General features: G+C 41.4%; 1 protein-coding gene across 1 annotated transcript in view; it reads right to left on the bottom strand.

The window, feature by feature from the left end:
* The window catches only part of DRD4 (dopamine receptor D4), a 189,810-nt gene that overhangs the window by 131,643 nt on the left and 31,982 nt on the right, over positions 1 to 26,185 (bottom strand). Inside the window, exon 2 of the mRNA XM_073604924.1 lies at positions 25,985 to 26,097. Within this exon, the coding sequence (XP_073461025.1) occupies positions 25,985 to 26,097 (113 nt within the window). The remainder of the gene's footprint in view (positions 1 to 25,984; positions 26,098 to 26,185) is intronic.

Below are 26,185 nucleotides of genomic sequence, written 5' to 3'. Positions count from 1 at the left end.
CGCTGTCAATAGCAGGGGCAGGACAGCAAATGGAGGCTGGGAAACCCCACAGTGGCAGAACACCAGGGCCCGGTGGCAAGACAACCTTTGCAACCCTGATAGTTCTCCCACTGCTTTGGACCCTTATATTTTCTTGGTATGCTGGTGACATATATCTCTTGTTCTCTGTCACCCTGGGGGGGCCCCAGTAGGAAGGGAGCTCACTGCAGAACATGTGAAAGGTCCGTTGTGGGATCGTAGTAAAGGGGTAAAGGGCCCCAGGATAGATAAAATATATATAGATATATATCTATCTATATATATATATATATATAGATAGATATATATCTATCTATATATATCTATCTATATATATATATATATATATATATATATATAAATATATATATATATATATATATATATATTTGCATTTTATATTGCCCCCCTATTTTTGTCCCTGTCCCCCCATGTACCCCCCCTAAATATGAAAGCTGGAGACGCCACTGCAGGAGGGGTGGAAGTGAGATATGGATAGCCTGTGAAAGAGAGCTGAACCCTGTACACTGTGCATAGCACATTCCCAAATCATCCTTGTTCTGTACACAGCGCCCGCCTGAACTCTGCAGTCTGTAAGTAGCGCACCTCTGAACTCTGCACCCTGTGCATAGGGCACCCCTGAACCTGCACTTTGTACATAGCAACCCCTGAACCCTACACTTGGTATGTATCGCACCCCTGAACCCTGCACTCTGTACATAACCCATCCCTGAACTTTGCAAATAATGCACTCCTGGTATTTATTGCCCCTTTAAAGTAGTTGTAAACCCTCCCTCACAACTTTATTGTATTGTAATCCTTATTAAAAATACTCATGATTGCTGCTAATAATTGTCTCCTTACTTGTTTTGTTTTGCTGTAATCTGTCCCGTTTTGATCAATAACATCACCAGCGCATGCGCTTCCCTTTCCTTGATTTACGGCACGCTCTGTGTGAAGTCCATCGACTGACATGGTGCCTTGAATGGGATTTCTTCTCCCAGTGGCACAGCCATTTAAGCTTGCGAGACTGCAGTGTTTTCTAGTTCCTGGTACTCTCCATGTGACCGTGTGATAAAACATGGGGGGATAAACCCTGGCAATCATGCTGCATTCTAGAGCGGCGATCAGCTGCAGCAGGACTGACAGGCATACTTGGCAATGAGCGGCAGTTGTCAAGGAAACATCAGATTGAGAACGAGGCTTGGCTATAACACGATTACGCATGCGCGAGATTGAGGCGAAGGGAAACATGAAAGGGTGGAAATTGGACTCAGATAACAGTACTGAAGATGGCACTGCTTTATCCATGAAGAAAAAAATTTCAAACTTAAAAAAAAAGTAAGTAATAGGCGAATGTGGCTAGATTAGGTTATCTGATGCTTGCTAACAAAATCATCTAACAAAATAGATGAAAATCACCATAAGGATTGCAGGGTTTACTTCCTCTTTAAGACCCTCAATGTTAGTTTTTTTTTAATTTGGCCACACCAACCATTTGATGCAGTTCAGCAGGGGGTGTGGTTGAGTTCCTTCTTCTATTTTCTGAGAGACAAAGCCCTGGATAAATTTATATAGTCTTACAGATACAACCGGTCCCTTGAGGGAAACCATAATGCTAAAACGGCTTGCAGTTAAATTAAGTTTGACACCCCTGCTTTAGTTCCACAAAACTGGGCAACCTCCATACTTGTTTCACATATTTGCGTATAACATGGAATTAAGTGACACTAAACGATATCCTTGTTCTCCAAAAAAGACCTCCATAGGCTTCTGAACCTCTCCTTTTGCCCTTAATTTTTTTTTTTTTGGAATGAGCAGTGCATGTTAGTCGCGGTCATGTGCACTGCTTTATGCACATTGCAAATTCCATAGTCCCTAGTCCATCTCGGGAGCAAGCAAGAGAAGGTGGCTACCTTCCTACATACAGTGGGACCAGGGAGAACACAGTAGCAACACTATAACAGAAAGTTGGATCACGGCAGCATAAAAAAGGAATCTGGAGATTAGGAGGAGCCTGAAAGCAATAAAAGGTACTTTTTTGAGTTAAGAATACAGAGTTTAATGTAACTTTTCATCTTTTTTGTGATGTAGAGCTCTTCTAGCAGTACCCTTTGTTATTCTTCTCTGTTATAAAATGAATGTATGCCAGAATATGTAAAGCCTTGTACACACGGTCAGATTATTGGACGATTTTATTGCTTGATGCTAGTCTCAAATCGAAAATGAAGAGGGTATTCACCATCAGAAAATTTTCTGACGACAGAAATCAATGTCAGAACTGGCGTTATGTGTTGAATTGTTTTGTATGTGCTCTTTCATTTTTGAGCATGCCTAGTCTTGCTCTTCAGATTTTTTTTGTCAGAAAACCGTACTAATGAAAAGAAAATCGGACATTGTAGTCACATCAGACAAAAATTTTCAAGCTTGCACATCAAGTTTTTGTCTGCCAAACATTCGTATTTGGCTATCAAAAGCAGCATACTAACGATCAGAAAATCGACAGATCGTTCATCGGACGAAATTTATCTTCAGATTTTCTGACCGTGTGTACGGGCCTTTAGGAATGCCCATGGTCATTTTGTTTAAGAAAGTCCTCTAAGTAGTTCAGCTGGATTGTTCATTTTCCCAACAAACCCTTTTTATAGTCACTAAAAGCTTGGTAATGATTAAACTACAATGAACAAACTCAATATACAGCAGAACTCAAGCGGACCCTAACTGAAACTTTTCAGGTTTAAATAGTCTAAGCACATGAAACAAGTATTGTGCACAGGAGAATCTAGAACAAGAGGTCATGTTGTGAAAAAAATCCACCTAGAATGTGGTCAGACACAGTGACCTTCCTGTTCTGTCATCCTTTTTCCTGCCATCCTTTGGTGTCTTTATTTGCAATGTATTTGATTTAGTGAAAAAAATAAAAAAATAAAGATTGTATATGGGGTTTCAAACTTTGACAATGGATCCAATACAGGGTTTAAAAGGACATTACAGGACATTAAAGCTGAACTCAAGGCACAAAAACGTTTACTCAAATATAGACCTCAATAGCCAAAAGATAAAAAAAAGAGTATAGCGCCTGCAGTGCCACTAGTTGTTAATGACATCCCAATCAGCGTGAGCAAATGTGCGTTTTCATGCATGGCAAAATGTGCTAAAATCTGCGGTATAAATGCGCCAAGCTCTACACACAAAAAAGGTGCAGGAGCTTTGGCGTTTGTCACCAGTGTTAATTTTGGCAGCAAATTTGGATTAGTTTTGGTCTTAGTTTTAGGATTAAAATGGCATTTTAGTTTTAGTCCCATTCTGCAAGTGTTTTAGTTTTAGTCGTATTTAGTGAACTAAATCTCCAGTACATTTTAGTCGACTAAAATCACTAGTACATTTTAATCGTCTAAAATCTAATGGGTGTAGTTAAATTGTAATGCATTATTTAAGCATTTATCTACAATTTTCAAACTCATTACAGTATATATTACTGCTGGAGTGAAAAATCGAATACTGTATGTTATTATTTATGGTATTAAGGTTTGAACATGCAATACCGACACAGATTTAGTCGTTATATAATGTCTTTATTGAAGTAAAACCATTTTGTCAAGAATATTGCTTGTTTGAAAAAAGTTTAATGCAAAAAATACAAAAAAAACCTCTTAGCGTGATTGTGACGATGCCAAAAAACATGCACTGCACAATCATCTACATGAACTTAACAGTTCAAGAAACTCAAACTGAACAACAGAACACGACAAAACATTTCAGCAGCTTGGCTGGCCTTGTGTCAAGAAGCACAGCAAGGAGGACACAGACCAGGCAACTATCTCACTCCAGGAAAAAGATCAGGGACAGACTGATATTCTGCAAAAAGTACGGGGATTGAACTGCAGTACTGAGGGTTGGGGGAAAGCAATTTTCTCTGATGAATCCCCTTTCAGATTGTTTGGGACATCTGGAAAAAAACCTTGTCCAGAGAAGAAAAGGTGAGCATGAGCGTTACACTATCAGTCCTGTGTCATACTCATGCCAACAGTAAAGCATCCTGAGACCATTCAGTCAAGGGAGTGTGCTCACTCACAATTTTGCCTAAGAACACAGCCATGAATAAATGGTACAAAAACATCCTCAGGCTCTGAGAACAACTTCTCCTAACCATCCAACAACAGTTTGGTGATGAACAATGCCTTTTCCAGCATGATGAAGCACATTGCCATAAGGCAAAATTGATAACTAAGTGACTCGGGGAACAAAACATGGATTTGGTGACCCTTAGCAAATGTCATTCGAAACCCGAGGGGGTCCGACCCTCAGGTTGAGAACCACTGCGTTAGTGTGTGGATTATAACAGTTACCATTTTTTATCAACTCATCTCTCCTCTCTCCCTCAGCATTCCCAATGACAATAGAGGTAAATATCACACTAAAAAGGCTACTGGGGCAGGACCCCGACATAAGGCTGCCCTTTTTGACCGTTACTGATCTATTTTTCTTTTTCATTAGTGTGATATTTACCTCTATTGTCAAATTTGTCAATGCTAACAGAGAGAGTAGTTGATAAAAAGTCGTGGTTGTCAATGTTCCACATACTAATAGCATATGTAGCCTCAGCCTGTGCATTTTTCCTATGAATTTAATTGAAATTAAAACTGTTGTTGAACTATTCTTTCTATCGCAATAAGCACAACCCACAAGTATTAGGTATGCTTTTTATGCAAAAGATTTTAGCTGGTGATAAAAAGTGTCAGAAACCGAAAGACTGGCCTCTTAGATGTGGATGCCGGTGGCGGTGCTTCTTCCACTTCCTGCAATAGTTCCACATCGTCTTCTTCAGACAATTCCTCATGTTGTGTGTGTGTGGCAATGTGGATTTTCTTACGACATACTCCTTTGCCTTTTTGCCTTTGCCTTTTTAAGCAGTTCCTGAATACTCTCATCCGCCACATCAGCATGGGTTTTTACAGACAGTAGGGTTGACAAAACAAGCAGCTGATGCAAGTGGCGAGAACATTTCATCAGTTGGATCTAAGAATGAAGCAAAATGCTAGTTCACACACTCTTTCCTTTTCTGTGCAATTGTGGTAGCTGAGTGTTCTGCTTAAAGTCCTCAAGGTGGCAGAGCAGATCAAAGAGGGCAGGGACAGCCAGGGACATGGACATGGTGTCACTCTGGAGGGTTTAAGTATGTTCTGCAAAAGGCAGCAGTAGGTCATGCAATGATGTAAGCTTTTGCCATTCACTAGGGAGCAAGCTGTCCCATTGCATGTTGTTTGCAATTTGGCAGACCGACTCTTTCAGTTTGAGGAGTCTTGCGATCATGTTGAATGTACTTAACCAGCGTGTCATTTAAAAGTCATTTAAGAGTCATTTAAAAGAGTGAGGCCACAATGCTTCAATAGCTTCTGTGTTGCAATTGAAGAATTGCGGAAGAGGTTCACTATTCATCTTGCTTTATTCAGTATTTTCTCCACACTTGCTTCCTTCTGCACCATGTGGACCACAAGTTGCAAGGTATGCACCACACATCTGGTCCATTTCGATCTGTTGGTACCTAACAAGTGGAACACACAACCAAATATGCATAAAGTATATAGAAAAAGTTACTGTTCCATTCTATTATATTAACACTTAACATCTTATGGGAAAAATAATAAAGATACACCTGTAGAGTAGAGCAGATAGCGCCCCCATATCAATCATCTCAAATCCATGTGATAATTGACTGGTGTCAACTGTGTCATCACGTAAAAGAATAATCAAAATGGCTCACCGCAGATCATCTATTTTGGACTCAGAGTCACTTTCCGTCATGGGGGAGTCTTCTTTACTAGAGCTGGGTGGTTCTTCTGCTACTGCTGCAGTTTGTTTAAATGCTGCCACCATATTGCTCCTGTTGTCTGTTATCACTGTAAGGATCTTCCTTTTTGGTATGTCCCACTCTTGCAGGCACTTGTCCACACATGATTTAAATGACAGTGCAGTGTGTGGGTGGGCTACTTGTTCAAGGGCCAACAATATGTGTTCAGGTGTATGTTATTCTACACAAAAAATACCATGCACTTATAGCAAGGAATTAAACTGAGAGTCCTTTTTTAGTTCAAAAATCTGTGCAAAGAGATACTCTCTGGGCAGCAGCCAGTCTCTTTTTGAATTTTTGTTTTTCATCTTCATACTGTTTGTCAATCAGATTGCTTATTTTAGTTTTTTTTGGAACAGTCAGCTTCCTATCTACTGTCTCCATCATGCTAACAAAGTCTTCTCTTCAATCGTTCTGACTGGTAATCCGGTGCGCCCAATCCATCTTGCTATGGCCTCCTCCCTGGCCCGTTGTTCCTTAGAGTCATTTTTTTTATTTTAAAGCACCAAAAAGAGCAGTGCAAATAGTTTGCTGTGGTGCACTGGCTTGACTTGGCCCATTATTTGAGGTTTTCTGTATCTGTGTGGTTGAATTAGGAGGAACAATTCAAGTTATTCTGATATAACGTTCTCTCTCACCCCACACAGTCAGCTCAAGTTGTCTCTACATGTATAGCCTTTCCCAGGGCAGACCTTAGGCCTTTAGGCGCTCTGTGCTGTGCAAAAATTGACAGTGCCCCAGCCCCTCCAAGTGACCACTGACCACATCCTTCTAAATATATTTTGGTGATAGAATTCAATTTGGGGAAAGCAGCTGATAGATATTATGAAATCAAATAACTCCCATTAAAATTCAGGGACTAAAGTGCACAACATAGACAGACAAACAAACAGCTATTAGTTCAGAATAACAAAAGGTATGAAATCTGGCTGCAAGAAAGTTTGTTAAAAAAATCCCTGCAATGTAAATAAGACTGTTCCCAACAAAAGTGGAGTTAGGGGCTGTGCTTACCTATGCATGAATTTCAGGATGAGTTGTCCGCAAATGATGCTTCAAGTTTGTTGTATTTTTTACCAGCGAGTGTCATTCCACATGGTTTGCAAAGGGTCTTCTTGTCCTTAAGATCAAATGTAAAATACATCCATAGATCTTCTCTTTCTACCAGTGACAGTCACAGAAGCCGACATTTCCGGTATATTTTGGGCATGGACGGTAAGGAGGAAGCCTATATGCACAGTGCTCTGGATGGTGGTCTGCTATGGCCTGTAATGCTGTAGAGTGCTGGATGGTGGTCTGAGAGATGGCCTGTAATCCACAGTGCCCTGGATGCCACTGCCAGTGGTCAGAGGAGGCCTGTAATGCACAGTTGCACAGTGTGCTCTGGACGGACGGTGGTCTAAGGGGGGGGAGGCCTCAGGCCTGCTGTAGTTCTAATGTACCACAACTGTTATTACTGTACACTAATAGTCTGCTCTGCTCTGGGCGCCTGGCGGCACGGTCGTCTCCTCAAGAGGCGGGAGTTGGGAGGCCTCAGCCTGGCTGGTCTGTAATGCACAGTTCTGCTCTCACTCTCACTCTCACTCACGGTGTACTTGCTTGCTGGGAGAGGATTACGGAAGTAGGCGGAGCTCCGTGAAAAACTGGAAGTTAGTTCACGAAGGTAAACGTCCATGCCTCACATTTTCGTTTGTTAACGAAAACGGATCTGATTTTCCTCACAGTTTTCATCAGTGGAGGAAAATGTGCTGTACTTTTCGGTCACTGAAAATAACGCCGCTGATGAAATCTTTGACGAAAACGTTTCGTTGACGAAATTAACACTGCCACGGATAGGGCTGCCCTATGCGTATCGTGCAAAATTACGTGGTAACACAACAGGACAGTGTGAATGGGGCCTTAATGTTTTGCACTATTTTAAGCCAGCACATGGAACTTTTTAATCTTCTTTACATGTATTAACAGTCATCTATTGGCTCTCTGGAGAAAAAGCTTATTGTTCACAGACTCAGTAGCTGAAGCTAAGACTGGCAAAATTGTCAATTAGGCTAACATTTTGTCTTTGGGAATAATCTGTTCATGCAAAGATCATGATATAACTATATATATATATATTTATATATATATATAGATAGATAGATAGATAGATAGATAGATAGATAGATAGATAGATAGATAGATAGATAGATAGATAGATAGATAGATACAGTATATAGTAGATCTGTTTTCTGATATAAATTCTAAAGCAGAGTGCACAGTGTAAGTGAACCACATGTTTGTGTCATATCGAAAATTAGCCAGAGACTGTGTGATTATTAATATGGATTAAAGCAATGTTAAAGTCAATTTCTTTTTTATTAAAATAAAAAACATTATATACTTACCTGCTCTGTGCAACAATATTGCACAGAGTGGTCCCTCACCTCTTCTTAGGCGGTCCTCTGCCAGGACTCTCCACTCCTTCTCTCTTCACAGTGCCCCCATAGCAAGCCATGTACTATGGAAAAAACCCACGTGGGTGCACTCCCAAGCTGGGCTCTGTGCGTCCATCGACATGCACAGTGCAGCTCAGCCACACCCTCTGCTCTCTTATAACAGGATTTTACTGTATGAAGCCTGTGAATCCATTAAGAGAGGAACGCGGGGCTGCTGACGAACATAGCACTAGATTGAGAGAGGTGTCATATAAGTGCAGGGACTGCATTAGGATAATTGTGGAAGAACTGCATTGGAAACAAACTCTACCAAAAACAATTTAGTAGTCAAGGCGCTGATCTTACCTTAACAAAGCAATCAACAGTGTAATGCCGCGTACACACGATCGCACATTCCGACAACAAAATCCATGTTTTTTTTCTGACGGATGTTGGCTCAAACTTGTCTTGCATACACACGGTCACACAAATCTTGTCGGAAATTCCAAACGTCAAGAACGCGGTGACGTACAACATGTACGAGGAGCCAAGAAAAATGAAGTTCAACAGCCAGTGCGGCTCTTCTGCTTGATTGCGAGCATGCGTGGAACTTTGTGCGTCAGAATTGTGTACACACGATCGGAATTTACGACTATGGATTTTGTTGTCGGAAAATTTGAGATCCAGATCTCAAATTTTGCTTGTCGGAAATTCCGACGTAAAATGTCCGATGGAGCCTACACACGGTCGGAATTTCTGACAACAAGCTCCCATCGAACATTTCACATGGAAAAATCCGACCGTGTGTACGCGGCATTAGAATTCGCAAGACTGCTTAGGGAACTAACATGCATGGAAAATGCAAGAAGTTGGCAAGGCATCAACTGCTCCCAAACAAACACGGTTTACTTGAGACAAAAAAAAAATTGTTAAATGAGGGCAGATGTGGGAAATTGCAAAGTTGACTTCCCAAGGATCTGGGCTCTGCAGAACTATCTTTGATTTTGATACAAATCCCGCAGTCCTGCACATCCAAACACTGTCCTACAACACTCCTCTTTCCGAAATTGTAATTCTGCACGGTGGTGCAAGGTAGGAGAAATGACAGCCAGCATTAATTACTCAGCACCCATCAGCTGTTTAGTAATTGTACTATGCCATTATAACTTGTAACATTTTAGAAGTTCTGAAACTGCAGCCAATCAGGAGGCTCTTATACTATTATGTGATAGTGCCAGCTGTTTTATGGTTGGCTGCTGTTTCAGGACTGAACTTCTGAATGGATAATAGTTTGAATGAGGGGGGTACACATACTAAACAGCTGACTGACTGCAGAATAATTGATTCATGGAAATGGCTGCAGACTGAACAACGAACCCTGGTAGCCTGGTGATAGAGGGAACTAGAGGAGAAGGAAGAGGCACAGAAAGCAGGGACAAACAGGGGGTAGGGATTTGTGATTGACAGTGTGTGACTATGAGTGAACAGGTGTCCTTCATTCCCATTTAAGAAAGTTGGTAGGTATGGTTGTATCTACCAAAGATTATGAATATGATAGAGAGCAATTGGATGTAAAAGTAAGACCTATTATTAATTAATCATCTGGAATATGCAGCTCAGTTTTGGGCATTGGCTCAAAAAAACAATATTGGGGAATTGGAGAGAGAACAGAGAAGAGCAACCAAACTGATAAGAGGCATGGCGGAACTCAGCTATAAGTAGAGATTAGCGAAACTGAATTTATTAACATGTATAAATACATAAGTGGTCCATATAGAGAACTTGGTGCTGCATTATTCACTTTAAGGTCATCACAGGGGACAAGGGGGCACTCTTTGCTTCTGGAGGAAAAGAGATTTGGTCTCCAGATACGGAAGGGCTTCTTCACAGTAAGAGCTGTGAAAATGTGGAATAGACTCCCTCAAGAGCTGGTTCTGGCAAGCTCAGTAGATTGTTTTAACCACTTGTGGATTGCCCACCGTACAAATACTGTGGCAGGGTGGCCGCTCTGAGCCAGATCACATACTTAGTATGTAATCTAACACTTCTGGCACTGGGGCGCATGTGCCAGCGGTGACCCGCACCTGCTGTGATCACACAGCGGGAGCCCAGCGGTGGGTACCGCGGACTTGATGTCTGCTGGCAACCGCCGATTATACAGTACACAGGCAGAACAGCGATCTGCCTATGTAAACAAGGCAGATTGCTGTTCTGTCAGAAGAGAAGGTATTGATCCTGTGTTCCTGCAAAGGAACATGAATCATTTACCCTTACCTAGTCAAAGTACCTCCCACACAGTGAGAAAGCACAGGCTGGGCACACAACTAACCTTTTGTTTTCCCCTGATGTTAACCCCTTCCCTGCCAGTGTCCTTAGTAGAGTGACTACATATTTTTTAGCACTGATCATTGTATTAGTGTCATTAGTCCCCAAAAAGTGTCAAAAGTGTCAGTTAGTGTCCACAATATCGCAGTCCCACTATAAGTTGCTGATCGCCACCATTACTAGTAAAAAAAATTAAATAAAAAAAAAAAAACAAATAAAAATATCCCATGGTTTGTAGACGCTATAACTTTCACGCAAACCAATTGATATACGCTTATTGGGATTTTTTTACCAAAATAATGTAGCAGAATACATATTTCCCTAAATTGATTAAGAAATTGACTACATTCAAAATTGACGGTCTTTTTTGTTTATAGCACGAAAAAAAACGCAAGGTGATCAAATTCCACCAAAAGAAAGCTTGATTTGTGGGAAAAAAAGGGCGTAAATTTTATTAGAGTGCAGCGCTGCAAAAATGGCCTGGTTAGGAAAGGGGGTAAATCTTCCTGAGGTCAAATGATTAAAAGGGCCTGGGTTTTTTTCCTAAATGCACATAATATAACTGGATACTAAGTTTTTATAGGTAAAGTTGATCCAGGGAACATCTGTTTGCCCGTTTGGGGGTTCAGGAAAGATTTATTCCCCCCGCTGGAGCAAACTGGATCATGCTTAATTCATTTTCTTTTCTTCCTCTGGATCAACTGTGGGTAAAGGATTGTGCATATAGAGGTTTTCTATTTGTGTGCATATTTTGTTTCTGTGAACTGGATGCACTTTTTTTTTCAACCAGAGTAACTATGTAACTATGTAAAGTGATAAAATTGTTAAAGCTGCATTAGATTAACCCAGTTTTGAGGGGCAGAGTTTGTCTGAAGTTAAAATGAATACAGTTGGTTTTGTTTGTAGAGAATTTCCAAATTGTATTGAAGGGAGAATTTACTAAGACGGGAGTAGACAGAATCTGTAGCAGCTGTGTATGACAACCAGTAAGCATCTAACTTTTATTTTCAAAGCTTTTGGCCCCTTTCACACTGATGCAGTGCAGTTTTCATGCAAGTTAGCTATGCTTTCCCATATAGTTCTATTATGACCCACGGTTTCGGTGCATTTTCTGAAAGTGCACCTAAAGTCCTGCATGCACACCACAGGGGCCTTAATATTTTTTTATTACAGACTGCGGGAGCTGACACAACAGCGGGAGCTAGCGTCGGGAGAAGAACCAGCAGAAAAGCCAGTTTCAATATAGTGCCTGGAGGGGGGGGGTCCCCTTAGCATACCTGTGGCACATCTGTACTGTGTATAGAAGCTGCTGCAGCAATAATTGCATTTATAAAGCCAAAAAAACTTAAGTATCCTGTAATTCTTTATTTTGTAAGCAACGGCGGAGCCAGTCCGTATGATGAGGCCACAATGTAGAGCCCTGGGAACAAGATTAGAGATTTTTTGGATAAGTTCTGGTGTCTTTGGGTGTCAGTGGCACCTTCACACCGTAACCCTATTGAGGTACTCTTGATGAAAGCAAGAATTGGCCTTGCTGTCAAAAAATTGCTATGATATGCACCTGTGAAACAGGTGTGGAAAACTTAGTCTTTGGATGTCGGTGGCACCTCCACACCGTAACCCTTTTGAGGTACTCTTGATGAAAGCAAGAATTGGCCTTGCTGTCAAAATTTGAAATGATAAGCACCTGTCAAACAGGTGCGGAAAAATTGGTCTTTGGGTGATGTGGCTCCTTCACACCGTAACCCTATAGAGGTACTCTTGATGAAAGCAAGAATTGGCTTTGCTGTCAAAAATTGCAATGATATGCACCTGTCAAACAGGTGTGGAAAATTGGTCTCTGGGTGTCGGTGACGCCTTCGCACTGTAACCCTATTGAGGTACTCTTGATGAAAGCAAGAATTGGCCTTGCTGTCAAAAATTTAAATGATATGCACTTGTCAAACAGGTGTGGAAAAATTGGTCTCTGGGTGTCGGTGGGGCCTTCACACTGTAACCCTATTGAGGTACTCTTGATGAAAGCAAGAATTGGCCTTGCTGTCAAAAATTTAAATGATATGCACCTGTCAAACAGGTGCGGAAAAATTGGTCTTTGGGTGTTATTTGTGCCCATGAAACCTGCACCAAAAAAATTCTTCCAGATGAAATCAACACCCACAACGCTAGGCAGCCTAGATGTCCTGCAGAAATTCCACATCCCCAAAACACTTAATCAGCGACATCGGCATTAGGGGCTTCAAAGCTGCTGGTAATCCAGGACTGATTCGTTTTGATAAATGTCAGATGGGCCATGAAGTCTGTGGACAGACATGTTCTATTATCAGTAACAAAACGTCGTGCAGCAATGAATGCCCATTCAGAAAGCTGTCATGGAGTTTCTTGAGGAGGAGGGGGTGTTCCACTGTGTCAGAGGCAGCAGAGAGGTCCAGGATTAAAAGTACAGAATAGTGTCCATTGGATTTAGTTGTTAGCAGATCGTTTGTGAGTTTTAGGAGAGCAGTTTCCGTGGAATGTTGAGGGCGGAATCCAGACTGAAGGGGATCAAGAAGGTTATTCTTGGCGAGGTGGTCACCCAGTCAGTTGTAGACCAGACGTTCAGAGAGTTTGGATAACAAGGGGATCAAGGAGATGGGGAGTAGTTTATTAAGGTTGGTGAGGTCTAGTGCAGTAAGAATGGGGGTGACTAATGCATGTTTTAGAGAGTTTGGGAAGCTGCCTGAAGAGAGGGAAAAATTGAAGATGTAAGTTAGGGAGTGCAGAATAGAGCCAGAGGGTGAATGTAGCAATTGTGAGGGAACAGGGCCCTGGGGGCAGGTGGTAAGGTGGATGTTAGAGAAAAGTTTAGCAACCTCTTCTACAGTGGTGGGGTTGAATGAAGGAAGTAATATTTATACCTGTGTACATGGGGTGTTAGGTGGAGAAGGCATCTGTACAGTGTTATCCTCACGAATTGCATCAATCTTATGTTTGAAGTGATTGGCGATCTCCTGGTCAGTGAGTGAGTTAGTGGGTGGAGGCAGTGGAGGACCGAGTAGAGAGTTGAAGGTAGAGAATAGTTGATGGGGACGGGATGATAAGTTGTTAATGAAAGTGATAAAATAGGTCTGTTTGGCAGTGAGGAGGCAGGAATTGTATTTTTGGAGGTCAGATTCATAATGGTTAAAATCTTTCTGAGACTTAGTCTTAAGCCACAGGTGCTCAAGTTTGTGGCTATGTTTTTTCAGACTTCTAGTGGCATCTGTTTGCTAAGGTTGTAGGGGACAGGCCCTGATTCTGTGTGTAGTGAGGGGGGCAAGCTTGTCTAGGGAGGATGACAGTGAAGTGTTGTAGAAAGAAGTGGCTAAGTTGGGGCAGGACAGAGGTGAGATTTTGTCATAGAGGTAGTCAGTAGCAGAGTAGAGAAGAGAAGGGTTGAGGAGGCGAAGGTTTCTACGGGTAACTGTTAGGCGGTTGGAGGGAGAGGAGGTGGTAGAGAGGGAGAGAGAGAAACTAATAAGGTGGTGGTCAGAGAGAGGGAAAGGATTGTTGGAGAGGTTGGATGGAGTGCATAGGTGGGAAAAAACAAGGTCAAGGGTGCTTCCGTCATGTGTAAAAGAGTGTATCCATTGCTTCAGGTCAAAGGAGGTTAGACTGAGAAGTTTGGAAGAAGCAGAAGTGTTAGTATTAACAGGGGTGTTGAAGTCACCAAGAATGATTGTGGGGATTTCAGAAGAGAGAAAGCAGGGGAGCCAGGCACAGAAGTCATCAAGAAAGGCTGATACTGGTCCAGGGGACCGGTAGATCACAGCTATCCTTAGAGAAACTGGAGAGAAAAGACTAATGCAATGTGCTTCAAATGAGGAAAGTGACAGAGAGGGAGGTGGGTGAAGTACCTGAAAGGTGATATGTGAGGCTAGAAGGATTCCCACTCCCCCTCTCTTCTGCCCATTGGGTCTGGGGGAGGGAGTCCAAAGAGGGCCACCATGGGAGAGGGCAGCAGGAGAAGTAGTGTCAGATTCATGAAGCCAGGTTTCAGTAATGGCGAGTAGATTAAATGAGTTAGCGATAAAGAGGTCATGGAGAGAAGTGAGTTTATTGCAGACAGAGTGGGCATTCCAAGGGGCGCAAGAGAAGGGGAGTCTGGCTTTGGGAAGAAGAGGAATGGAAACTAAATTGTGTGGATTACGGCTGCTGCCAGAGGGTGCAGGGTAATGGGTGTGTTGGGTACAGTTAAATGATGGAGGCCCAGGGTTTGGTGATATATCCCCAGAGGTTAGGAGAAGCAGAAGGGTGAGGGAGGTAATAAGGGAGTGTGATTTATATAAAGAAGGAGTGGTAGAGAGAGCGTGTTGAGTGGAAGGAAAGCTGAAGTCTACATATGGCGTTAAACGGAAGGTAACACACTGAAATATACTGCGTTAAGCGTGCACTAACGCAAAGAAATGTATTGCGGCAAACGGCATGTAACGCACTGAAATATATGGTGTTAAACTTGCAGTAACGCACTGAACTATACTGCATTAAAAAGAAGGTAATGCACTGAAATATAAGGCGTTAAACTTGCAGTAACGCACTGAAATATACAGTGTTAAACTTGCAGTAATGCACTTAAATATACTGTGTTAAACGTGCACAAACGCACAGAAATGTACTGCATTAAATGGCACGTAACACACTGAAATATACAGTGTTAAACTTGCAGTAACGCACTGAAAAATACGGCATTAAATGGAAGGTAATGCACTGAAATATATGGGGTTAAACTTGCAGTAACGCACAGAAATATGCTGCGTTAAACATGCACTAACGCACTGAAATATACGGCGTTAAACTTGGAGTAACGCACTGAACTATATTGCGTTAAAAAGAAGATAACACACTGAAATATACGGCTTTAAACTTGCAGTAACGCACTGAAATATATGGCGTTAAGTGTGTACTAATGCACAGAAATGTACTGTGTTAAACAGCACGTAACGCACTGCAATATACAGCGTTAAACGGAAGGTAATGCACTGAAATATACGGCGTTAAACTTGCAGTAACGCACAGAAATATACTGCGTTAAACGTGCACTAACGCACTGAATTATACGGCATTAAACTTGGAGTAACGCACTGAACTATATTGTGTTAAAAAGAACTTAACGCGCTGAAATATACAGCGCTAAGGCGTGCACTAATGCACTGAAATATACAGAGTTAAACTTGCAGTAATGCACTGAAATATACTGCGTTAAATGTGCACTAACGCACAGAAATATACTGATTAAAATGCCACGCAGCGCACTGAAATATACAGCGTTAAACTTGCAGTAATGCACTGAAATATACTGTATTAAACAGTCACTACACTCACACTGACTGAACTATCCCTAGATTTACACTAATCTAAAGATGAATGGTGGTCACTACACTCACACTGACTGAACTATCCCTAGATTCACACTAAACTAATATTCTACACTGACAATAGAATCACTATAGTACACTAAGGGGTTTATTTACTAAAGGCAAATCCACTTTGCACTACAAGTGCACTACTAATGCACTTGGAAGTGCAGTTGCTGTAACTCTGAGGGGGACATGCAAGGAAAATAAAAAAAACTAAATTTTTGCTTGTACATGATTGGATGATAGAAATCAGTAGAGCTTCCCCTCATTTCAGATCTTCCCCCCAGATCTACAGCAACTGCACTTCCAAGTGCATTAGCAGTGCACTTGTAGTGCAAAGTGGATTTACCTTAGTAAATCAACCCCTAACTATCTAGTAGCACTGAACAGAGCCTTGTTTTATCTCTTGCCACGCTGATATCACACTAAATATGGCCACTATTGAAAGAATACTTTTATAGTGTGGGGCAGGTCTAAGAGCAATGAGCCATGATTGGATTGAGTCATCATCACAGTGTCCAATCATTGCTCTAAAAGTGTACCCTGATTGGGCAAAGCTTTCATTGCTTCAGCCAATCAGGGCTTTCAATGCACTGTGTGTCGGCGCAGTGCATTATGGTCGTTCGGCGGGCCAACTGGTCGAACGCCCCTATAATTTGGGTGTTCGGCAAACGTGCGAACAGCCAATGTTCGAACCGAGTAGGGGTTGTGATTGCGCAGGTGAAAGTGTAATAATGAGAAAAACAAAAACCATGAAGAAGCAAGCTACTGGCAATTACACAACAGAACAAATTGTATCAAAATACATATAAACAACAATTGCCACACTAAATACAAAAATAATAATATACCATGTGAAATGAAATAAAGTGACATATAAGATGTGAAATAAAATAAAGTGACAGTAGTCAGATCAGAGTAGCGTGGTATCGCTGAACATAAACTCTGCCCTACTAGTTTCATCATACATGATGTCATCAGGGTCATGCCCCTGATGACATCATGTATGAGGAAACTATTAGGGCAGAGTTTATGTCCAGCGATACCACGCTACTCTGATCTGCAGATTTTTATGTGAGAACCTTTTTGTCCACTTGTTACATTGTATTGGACCTGTGGTCACTATTGTGGTCACTGTGGTCACTATTTTTTCAATAAAACCACCCTGGCTTTACGCTATGTGGCAACTTTTTGCCTTTTTTACATAAACCTCCATGAGAAAGATGCCACCCTTCTCTACCTCCAGTGGATGGATCCTTCATGATGTGTGATTCCATGCGTGATTAGACTCCTATAATGTAGAGTCTGGCTATCTGGTAAGGGCATATCTTGTCTTTATATGGTGGAAGGCGCACCTGGGTGTACGATCGCTCACTATCATTTGGACACGTGTTGCAACAATACAATATATCACTTCATTTCTGTATGGACTTATATGGAAATCCTATGGACTGACTACTGTTACTTTATTTCATTTCACATGGTATATTATTATTTTTGTATTTAGCGCGACAATTGTTGTTTTAAATATTCACAACGAACTCATGCTCAGGCCGAACTATTCACCCATCGCTAATTTTTAATAAGGGACTTTGTCAAAAACCTTCGTACTGTTTTTATTTATTTTTGACACTTTTTTGGTGATTGGGTAGGGGCACAATGTACCCCATATTCACATAGGGAGAGGGCCGGAATCTGGAGGCCCCCTTGTTAAAGGGAGCTTCCAGATTCTGATAAGATCCCTGCCCACAGACCCCCACAACCACCGCCCAGGGTTTTCGGGAAGAGGCCCTTGTCCCCATCAACCCTGGGAGAAGGTGCTTTGGGGTGAGGGCGCAGAGCTCCCCTTGCCCCAAAGCACCCACCCCCCCATGTTGAGGGCATGTGGCCTTGTATGGTCCAGAAGGGGGGGCGCTTGCCCCCCTTTCCTGACCTGCTGGGCTGCATGCTCGGATAAGGGTCTGGTATGGATTTTTGGGGGGACCCACTGCGTTTTATTTTACTTTGGCGTGGGGGTTCCCCTTAAAATCTGGACCAGATCTGAAGGGTCTGGTATGATCCTGGGGGGGGACACCCCATGCTATTTTTTATTTTTATTATTTTTGCGTGAGGTTCCCTCTTCAAGGTTAATACCAGACTCAAATATAATTGACAAAAGTGATCAGCCCAAGCAATGGGTAAAATCAATGGTTACAGTTAAAGAAACATACAATTAAGTTTTTGATTTACCTAGACCTGCTAGACTCGGACTCTAGTAAAATAAGAACTATAATAAAATAAGAAAAAGAAACCCTATACATTTATTGGTCATAAATATAAAGGTTATCCTGGGCACATGCGACAAGCTAGTGTACATCAGCCTCTCCAAGAGGAATGTTTGTGCTGCTCACGGAATGAGTTGTTTGGTCTTACAAGCTAATCCTTCTTAAGGGACTGTAATATAAGTTATCTAAGTTCATCTTGGAACTCTCCTCTGTACACAGATAAGCACACACATAATAGTAAACCATGAGTCTAACTAACGAGAAACTAACTTATTCAAATGTTTAGAAAGAGGAAACAAATAACAAGGAAAAAATATATAAAAACTGCTAAGTTCTGAATAATGTGTTCATTATTTACATACAGCAGACCAGACTATTATAATATCAGCAGTTCTTTATCTAGAACATTTCAAAGTGACAAATAACAATCAGCATAAACTTAAAGGGGTTGTAATCCCGTCGTGTTTTTTCACCGCTTAATGCATCCTATGTTCCCTCACGCTTTTCCGCTCTGCCTGTTGTCTCGGCTCTTGATTGGATAGATTCATAGCAGAGCAGCCATTGGGTCCTGCCACTGTCAATCAAATCCAATGATGCAGGCGCCGGGGGGTGGGGCCGAGTCCTGCATCTGTGTACATTCACACAGAATGTGAACGCCCGCATGGGTGTCCACCTTAAAGCGGAGGTCCACCCTAAAAAAAAAAATTACATAAAAATGCTCCTAAAAATCTGAAAAAAAAAAATTTTACTTACCAGAAATGGCTGTTGCTAGGCAGATCCTCCTAATATGCCACTTCCTACTCCACGGTGATCTTCATTCTTCTCCTCATCGCGTTGTCTTCTGGGGAATGGGGCGCGCTGTGTTCTGGGAACTGTGTGTGTCACAGAACACAGCTGGCCATTCACAAAGCACCTCGCAACTCGCGCATGCGCAGTAGGAAACGGGCAGTGAAGCTGCAAGGCTCCACTGCCTGTTTCCCTTAGTTCGAATAGCGGCTCCGGGACCCGATCCGATGGCCTTGGGCGGCCGACAACGCGAGCACCCTGGACAGGTAAGTGTGCTTATTAAAAGTCAGCAGCTACAGTGTTTGTAACTGCTGACTTTTAAAAAATGTTTTTTTCAGCTGGACCTCCTCTTTAAAAAAGCCTTCTCCAACGTGAACACTCACGGGGAGGAGCTACCAGCGCCGCTGGGGGACCCCAGAAGTCAAGGATCGGGGCCACTCTGTGAAAAACTAACTGCACAGTGGAGGTAAGTATGATATGTATGTTATTTTTTTTTAAAAGAGGGTTTACAACCCCTTTAATTCAAAAAGTCCTTTGTGTATTGCATATATCACTGTCCAAGCTCCCTGTGCTATACAAGAGAGCAATTCTCCAAACAAGAGGTATGCTAAAGTAATGGATAACACAGATACATTAGGCATGCAGTATTCCAGTGTGACAGTAGCATACCAAAAGATCAGACACCCTGGAGTAGGGCAGGTGGGAGTGGGATCAAAATTTGACAAAGGTGTGTTGACCTAAGCTGTTTTTTTTCAGTTCTACTTGTTATCTGTCACTTTGAAAGGTTCTACATAAAGAACTAGTGAAATTGCAATGATTTAATGTGCTGATGTTTGTATTTATGTATAAATTAGTTTTGGGACATTGTGAGGATAGCCCTATATTTGGTCTCTGCACCCACTTTGTTCCTCTTTATTCAAGTGATCAGTGAAGTACCATGACACTGCACCAGTGGAAACCCTAGGGAGGGGTGGTTTTCCCTGTCATAGCCAGTTGTTCCAGGGTGCTCTGGCAGACAGGATGCAAGTGCTCCACTTAAGCAACGCCTGACTTGCACACTATGTGAGGGTAACTGCAAAGTCACATAGCTGTAATGTATCTTCCCTGTGCAGATCTCACAGTGAAGGGATGCCATCCCTGGTTCCTCCTGTGTGCTGATGTGTTACATGAAACAGCTGAGGGAGAGGTCTGGGATGGGCCTTCCTTCACCCTGGACCAGTATCCACTCTGCTTCTGAGGTTAGTTGTTTCTCCTTTCTTCGGGGAGATCTTTACTGGAAAGTGTAGAATTTTGCTCAGAAAACATTGAGGGGGGTGGGGGGGCTTATGGATAAGAGGGTGCCTGGTGAAGTAGCCCTCATGTTGTCACAATAACCCTTTCACTGACCACATATTGGTAATACTGCCCATCTGTTGCCCGCACATTGTAATAATTGATTGTTTGTTGTCTGTTTTTAAAATATGATTGGCCCTTTGTAGCCTATGTATTATAATGTTGAACTTTTTTGGCTTTCATATTGTCACATTTAGTTACCACTGTTCACAGGACTATATTACTATACAAAGTAGATTAATTCTCTGCAGGGCTGTCACAATTAAACCCCCTGCTATTAACTTCAACCTCTTATATTGCTTTTGGCGTTGCTCAAAGTAGAGGTGAAAGTATATAGTGTCCCAGAGCATGGGGTGCAAACTTCTGGTACCAATCCAGAGGGCTAGTAAATGTAAAGAGGATAGGTTCGCTGCTACTCCCGACCAACCCAGGTGAATAAAAGATAAGGAGTAGCCTCAGGTTACATGTCTCCACCAAACCACACACCCTGATGCATTTCGCCCCACCAACCGGTGCTTAGACTATTGTTTATTCACCTGGGCTGGTTGGGAGTAGCAGCGATCCTTTCTTCTTTACACCTGCTGTTAACCCCAGCAATGCACTATATGTTCAACTATAAGGGTTTGTTCACACTTGCTTTAAAACATGGCTTCAGACACGCTTTTTTAAAGCTCTCTGAACGCCAATCAATGCACCTGTCACTAAATAAAATGGTTAGCTTACAGCCCTATTTACACCTTGCATTTGCTTTGTTTTGCTTTGCTTCAAAAATTATACCCCATTGTGCTTCAAAGCGTCTTTAAAGCCTCCATAGGAGTCTATAACAAAGCTCGCTTGAAGCACCTACAGGCTTTAATTTAGCTTTGCTTTGTTTTAGAGCAGGGATCCTCAAACTACGGCCCTCCAGCTGTTGTGGAACTACACATCCCATTGTAAAACTCTGACATTCACAGACATGGCTAGGCATGATGGGAATTGTAGTTCTTGAACAACTGGAGGGCCATAGTTTGAAGACCCTTGTTTTAGAGGTATTGCAGGTATGAGATATCCTCACACACAGGGCATCTGTCAAGCTGAATTAACCTTTTCGTTGCCAGACCCTGTGCTCCAGTTTTAAACTCAGCTGGCCGGACCATTTTTGCAATTGCTGTATTTTTCACTTACAACTTTCAGAGTTTGTAAAAGACCCCAAAAACCATATATTTTCTGAAAGCACATGACCAGTAGAATAAAAAGAAGGTGCTACCGATTTTTAGGGACCCATGATTTTTGCGCAAATGTTTATGTAATCAATATTTTTACAAAAAATACACTAAAATCATTATTAGCAGATACAAATATAGCACATTTTACAAAATTGCTGCTCATTGCCTACTAAATATAAAAGTTTAACCTGTATTGAGTTAATAAATAACAAATATTTGTAAACTTTAAATTGCGCCTTTATGTGAAATGGTGAAACTCAAACATACGTAAAACTGTAAATAACCAAATTTTCTTTAGATTTTTCATTCACAGATTTTGGAGATTGTAAAAGACCCCTAAAACCACACATTTTCTGAAAGCACATGACCAGTAGAATAAGAATAAGGTGCTACTGAATTTTAGGGCCCCATGATATTTGCACAAATGTTTCTCAAAACAATATTTTTGCTAAAAATACATTAGAATCCTTACTAGCAGATACAAATACAGCAAATTTTACAAAATTCCTGCTCAATTCCTACTAAATTTAAAAGTTTAACCTGTATTGAGTTATTAAATAACAAATATTTGTACATTTTCAAAATGGTGAACATTTAATGTACACGAAATTGCAAATAAGCATATTTCTATAAAAAGCGGGAGGTTTTCATTTTTCTCTTACAGCTTTCAGAGTTTTTAAAAGACCCCCAAAACCATATATTTTCTGAAAGCACATGACCAGTAGAATAAAAAGAAGGTACTACTGTAGGGGCACAATAGTTGCGCAGTGCAAATGTTTATCAAAAAACACTAGAAAAACAAAAAAAATCCTGCTAAATTCCTACTAAGGGATCAATTCACTGAGAATTAAATAACGGCAAATAAAATGCGGTAAAGTAACGCATGCAATAAATTAGTTGTGAAAGTTCAATTCACTAAGAACTTTGCGTTAAATACCAAATGCGGTATTTGCTTGATTTAGCGGTAATGACTGCATTTTTTAATGCAGTAATTTACCGCATTGAGCTGGTTGCTAAGGAGCGGGCCGGGAAGCCAGCCGCCATGTCCTTAACAACAGATGACTCATCAGCTGTTAGCGGGTTCCCCGCTGACAGCTGAATGTAAAGAAAAAAATGCAGTCAATTAAAAATGCTGCAAAAAAACCCAGCATGGGGTCCATAACATGCCCTTCGGGTTTGGTATGGATTCTAAGGGGAATCCCATGTCAAAATAAAAAATAAAAACGGCGTGGGGTCCCCCGCAAAATCCATACCAGACCCTTATCTGAACATGCAGCTGGGCAGGTTAGGAAGGGGGGGGAGCGAGCACCCCCCCTCCTGAACCATACCATGCTCTCAACATGGGGGGGGGGGCTCATCCATACAACCTTGGCTGGTGGATGTGGGGGTCTGCAGGCAGGGAGCTTATCAAGATCTGGAAGCCCCCTTTAACAAGGTGGCCCCCAGATTCCGCCCCATCATGTGAATAAGTACCCCTACCCATTCACCAAAAAAGTGTCAAAAGGTAATAAAAACACAGAGACAGTTTTTGACAATTTCTTCATTAAAAAATAAAAAAACAGTGTCCCACGATGTAAATCCATCCCCAATCACGCCGCCTGCATAAACAATGTTTACTATACTTCAGTAATGAATGAACAGAAGCAATCAGTACCGATTGCTCTGTTCATTCAAGAACAAAAAGGGGCTGGTAAACATAGGGAGAGCTGGTCAGCAGAGCTGCATGTATTGGGCGCCGAGGATGGGTGAGAAGGGTGGGGGGGGGGGACACTGAAGGGAGGAAGGTCACAGTGGGGGGGGAGCTGTTTATTCAAGAAAGAAAGGGGGCTTGTAAACACACGGTTACCAAGGGGAATTATTTGAGGTTTTTAAAATTTTTTAGAACTGTGGCTGGATGCAATTGTTGGCGGGAGAGGCAGTGGGGGAAGCTGACAATTGCATCCAGGCACGGAGATCTGTGCTGGCAGAGGGGGGGAAGCAGCTGGTGCTGAGGTGAAAAATGTGCTGGAGGGGGGTGTCAGTTGCAGAGGAATTCTTCTGTAGGGTCCTAGTCACTGAAGTGACCAGAAGCTTATAGCAGGGGAGGAATGTAGGTCCATACGGTGTACGACTAGTACGGCAGTGAAAGGGTTAAAGCTTCAAAAGCGCACCACGAAAGCATCATCGAAAGCATCACCGAAGCATCATTGAAGAATCGCAGAAGCATCAAAAACACATCAAAAAAGCATGTTGAAGCGGTAGGCGCTTTAATGTGTGTTGAAGTCGAAACAAGTGTAAATGAGCCTTTAAGTCTCCAGTTTTTTCTTTAGGTTATTGTTTTACTACTTTGAGTAAATTTAAGCAATGTAGAGATAAAGAACATTTGTTCTCTCTCTGTTTATTTTCTTATGCTTTAGTATTTGTTTGTTTTATTATTATTATTATTATTATTATTACTAAAATGTATTTTGACATATAGAGAAGGGGTAGGGGGGATTAAAAAATAATTGCCCTGTTGGTCAAGTATGTTGGGTAAATAGAAAAAATGTGTCTGCTCTAGATAAAAATTATCGTTTCAATAATAAATACAAAAATAAATACGTAAAAAAAAAATTGTTATAGCTAACCAATAAATCAAAAAATATCCATAAGTACATAAATTTGTAAAGTGCTCAGTGCTATATCAAACATGCAATAAAAGTGCTCAATCAGAAAATAGAATATCAAAAAATTCGATATAAGTGCTCAATCAAGAAATTGAATACAATATAAAAGGGAATATCTTCTTGTGAATCTAATAAAGTCCAAGACAATGTGCATCCAAAAATGTAAAAGTGCCCAAAAACATTGTCCATATTCAGTGAAATCCACACATCTTTCCTTCTGAAGGTGTATCACCATAAAACGTGCTAAAGTGTCTTCCAGTGTTCCCCACAAGCATATATGCTCACCTTCTTGCGTGTGACACAGTGGTTACACTCTGTCAAACCAAGCTTTGGAGACACTCCTGTGCTCTAATGGAAACCGCTGTGTAGATCTCCAATGCTCTCAATCAAGGTTATATATGCAAAAAGAAAAGAGACTCCATAGTGCAACATTGCATGATGTAATAAAACGTTTTATTGAGAAAAGACTAACTCCCCTTGTGGGGGTACTCACATACTGTGGGTGCGTTAGTGCACCATCCTAAACAGATTAAAAACGGCCGATCTCGTGGTATGGCGTGCGGTGCGGTGTGTCATACGAACTCTCCCTCTCTCTCTGCTGACAGCTCCGTCCAGGCCCCTCCCCTACGCGTGTTCGGCACCGGGATCACGTGCCTTCATCAGGGGGATTCCCCCTGATGAAGGCACGTGATCCCGGTGCCGAACACGCGTAGGGGAGGGGCCTGGACGGAGCTGTCAGCAGAGAGAGAGAGAGAGGGAGAGTTCGTATGACACACCGCACCGCACGCCATACCACGAGATCGGCCGTTTTTAATCTGTTTAGGATGGTGCACTAACGCACCCACAGTATGTGAGTACCCCCACAAGGGGAGTTAGTCTTTTCTCAATAAAACGTTTTATTACATCATGCAATGTTGCACTATGGAGTCTCTTTTCTTTTTGCATATATAACCTTGATTGAGAGCATTGGAGATCTACACAGCGGTTTCCATTAGAGCACAGGAGTGTCTCCAAAGCTTGGTTTGACAGAGTGTAACCACTGTGTCACACGCAAGAAGGTGAGCATATATGCTTGTGGGGAACACTGGAAGACACTTTAGCACGTTTTATGGTGATACACCTTCAGAAGGAAAGATGTGTGGATTTCACTGAATATGGACAATGTTTTTGGGCACTTTTACATTTTTGGATGCACATTGTCTTGGACTTTATTAGATTCACAAGAAGATATTCCCTTTTATATTGTATTCAATTTCTTGATTGAGCACTTATATCGAATTTTTTGATATTCTATTTTCTGATTGAGCACTTTTATTGCATGTTTGATATAGCACTGAGCACTTTACAAATTTATGTACTTATGGATATTTTTTGATTTATTGGTTAGCTATAACAATTTTTTTTTACGTATTTATTTTTGTATTTATTATTGAAACGATAATTTTTATCTAGCGCAGACACATTTTTTCTATTTGTCACTTACACGATTATGAAACGTGATTGAGTGTTTGCAGCTGATTGGTTACACAGGATTGGTTATACACTATTTTGATATTTTTTTGGGCATTTATCCGTAAGTGGCTCGCAAGGTTCATCTATTATTACTTTGAAGTATGTTGGGTAACCACTATACTGCATCTGCATTACTGATTTTAAGTAGCAACGTAAGCTGGTTTTTCTATATAGTAGTGCATTTTGTTAATCTTTAATATATGTCACCAACAGCTCCTTTAATCAGGGAGGTTTTTTACTTTTTACATACTAGAATCACTTACCTGTCTACACTGATCGCACAGAGATTGAAGATGGAAGCTGTACAGAGCATGACATCCATGGTCATAAGGACATCACAAAGAACAAAGCCCAGAGTCCACGCCCCTCCTAGAAACTGAAAAGTCAATAAAAGCTGTTCAGAGTCACAAATGTATACAGTATACATATATCATCATAAAAAAATATATACAGTATCTCACAAA

Source organism: Aquarana catesbeiana, linkage group LG11 (assembly GCF_042186555.1).
Source record: "Aquarana catesbeiana isolate 2022-GZ linkage group LG11, ASM4218655v1, whole genome shotgun sequence".
In the NCBI taxonomy this organism is placed as follows: domain Eukaryota; kingdom Metazoa; phylum Chordata; class Amphibia; order Anura; family Ranidae; genus Aquarana; species Aquarana catesbeiana.
The sequence above is the reverse complement of the archived record's forward strand: the minus strand, read 5'-3'. Positions and strand labels throughout refer to the sequence as shown.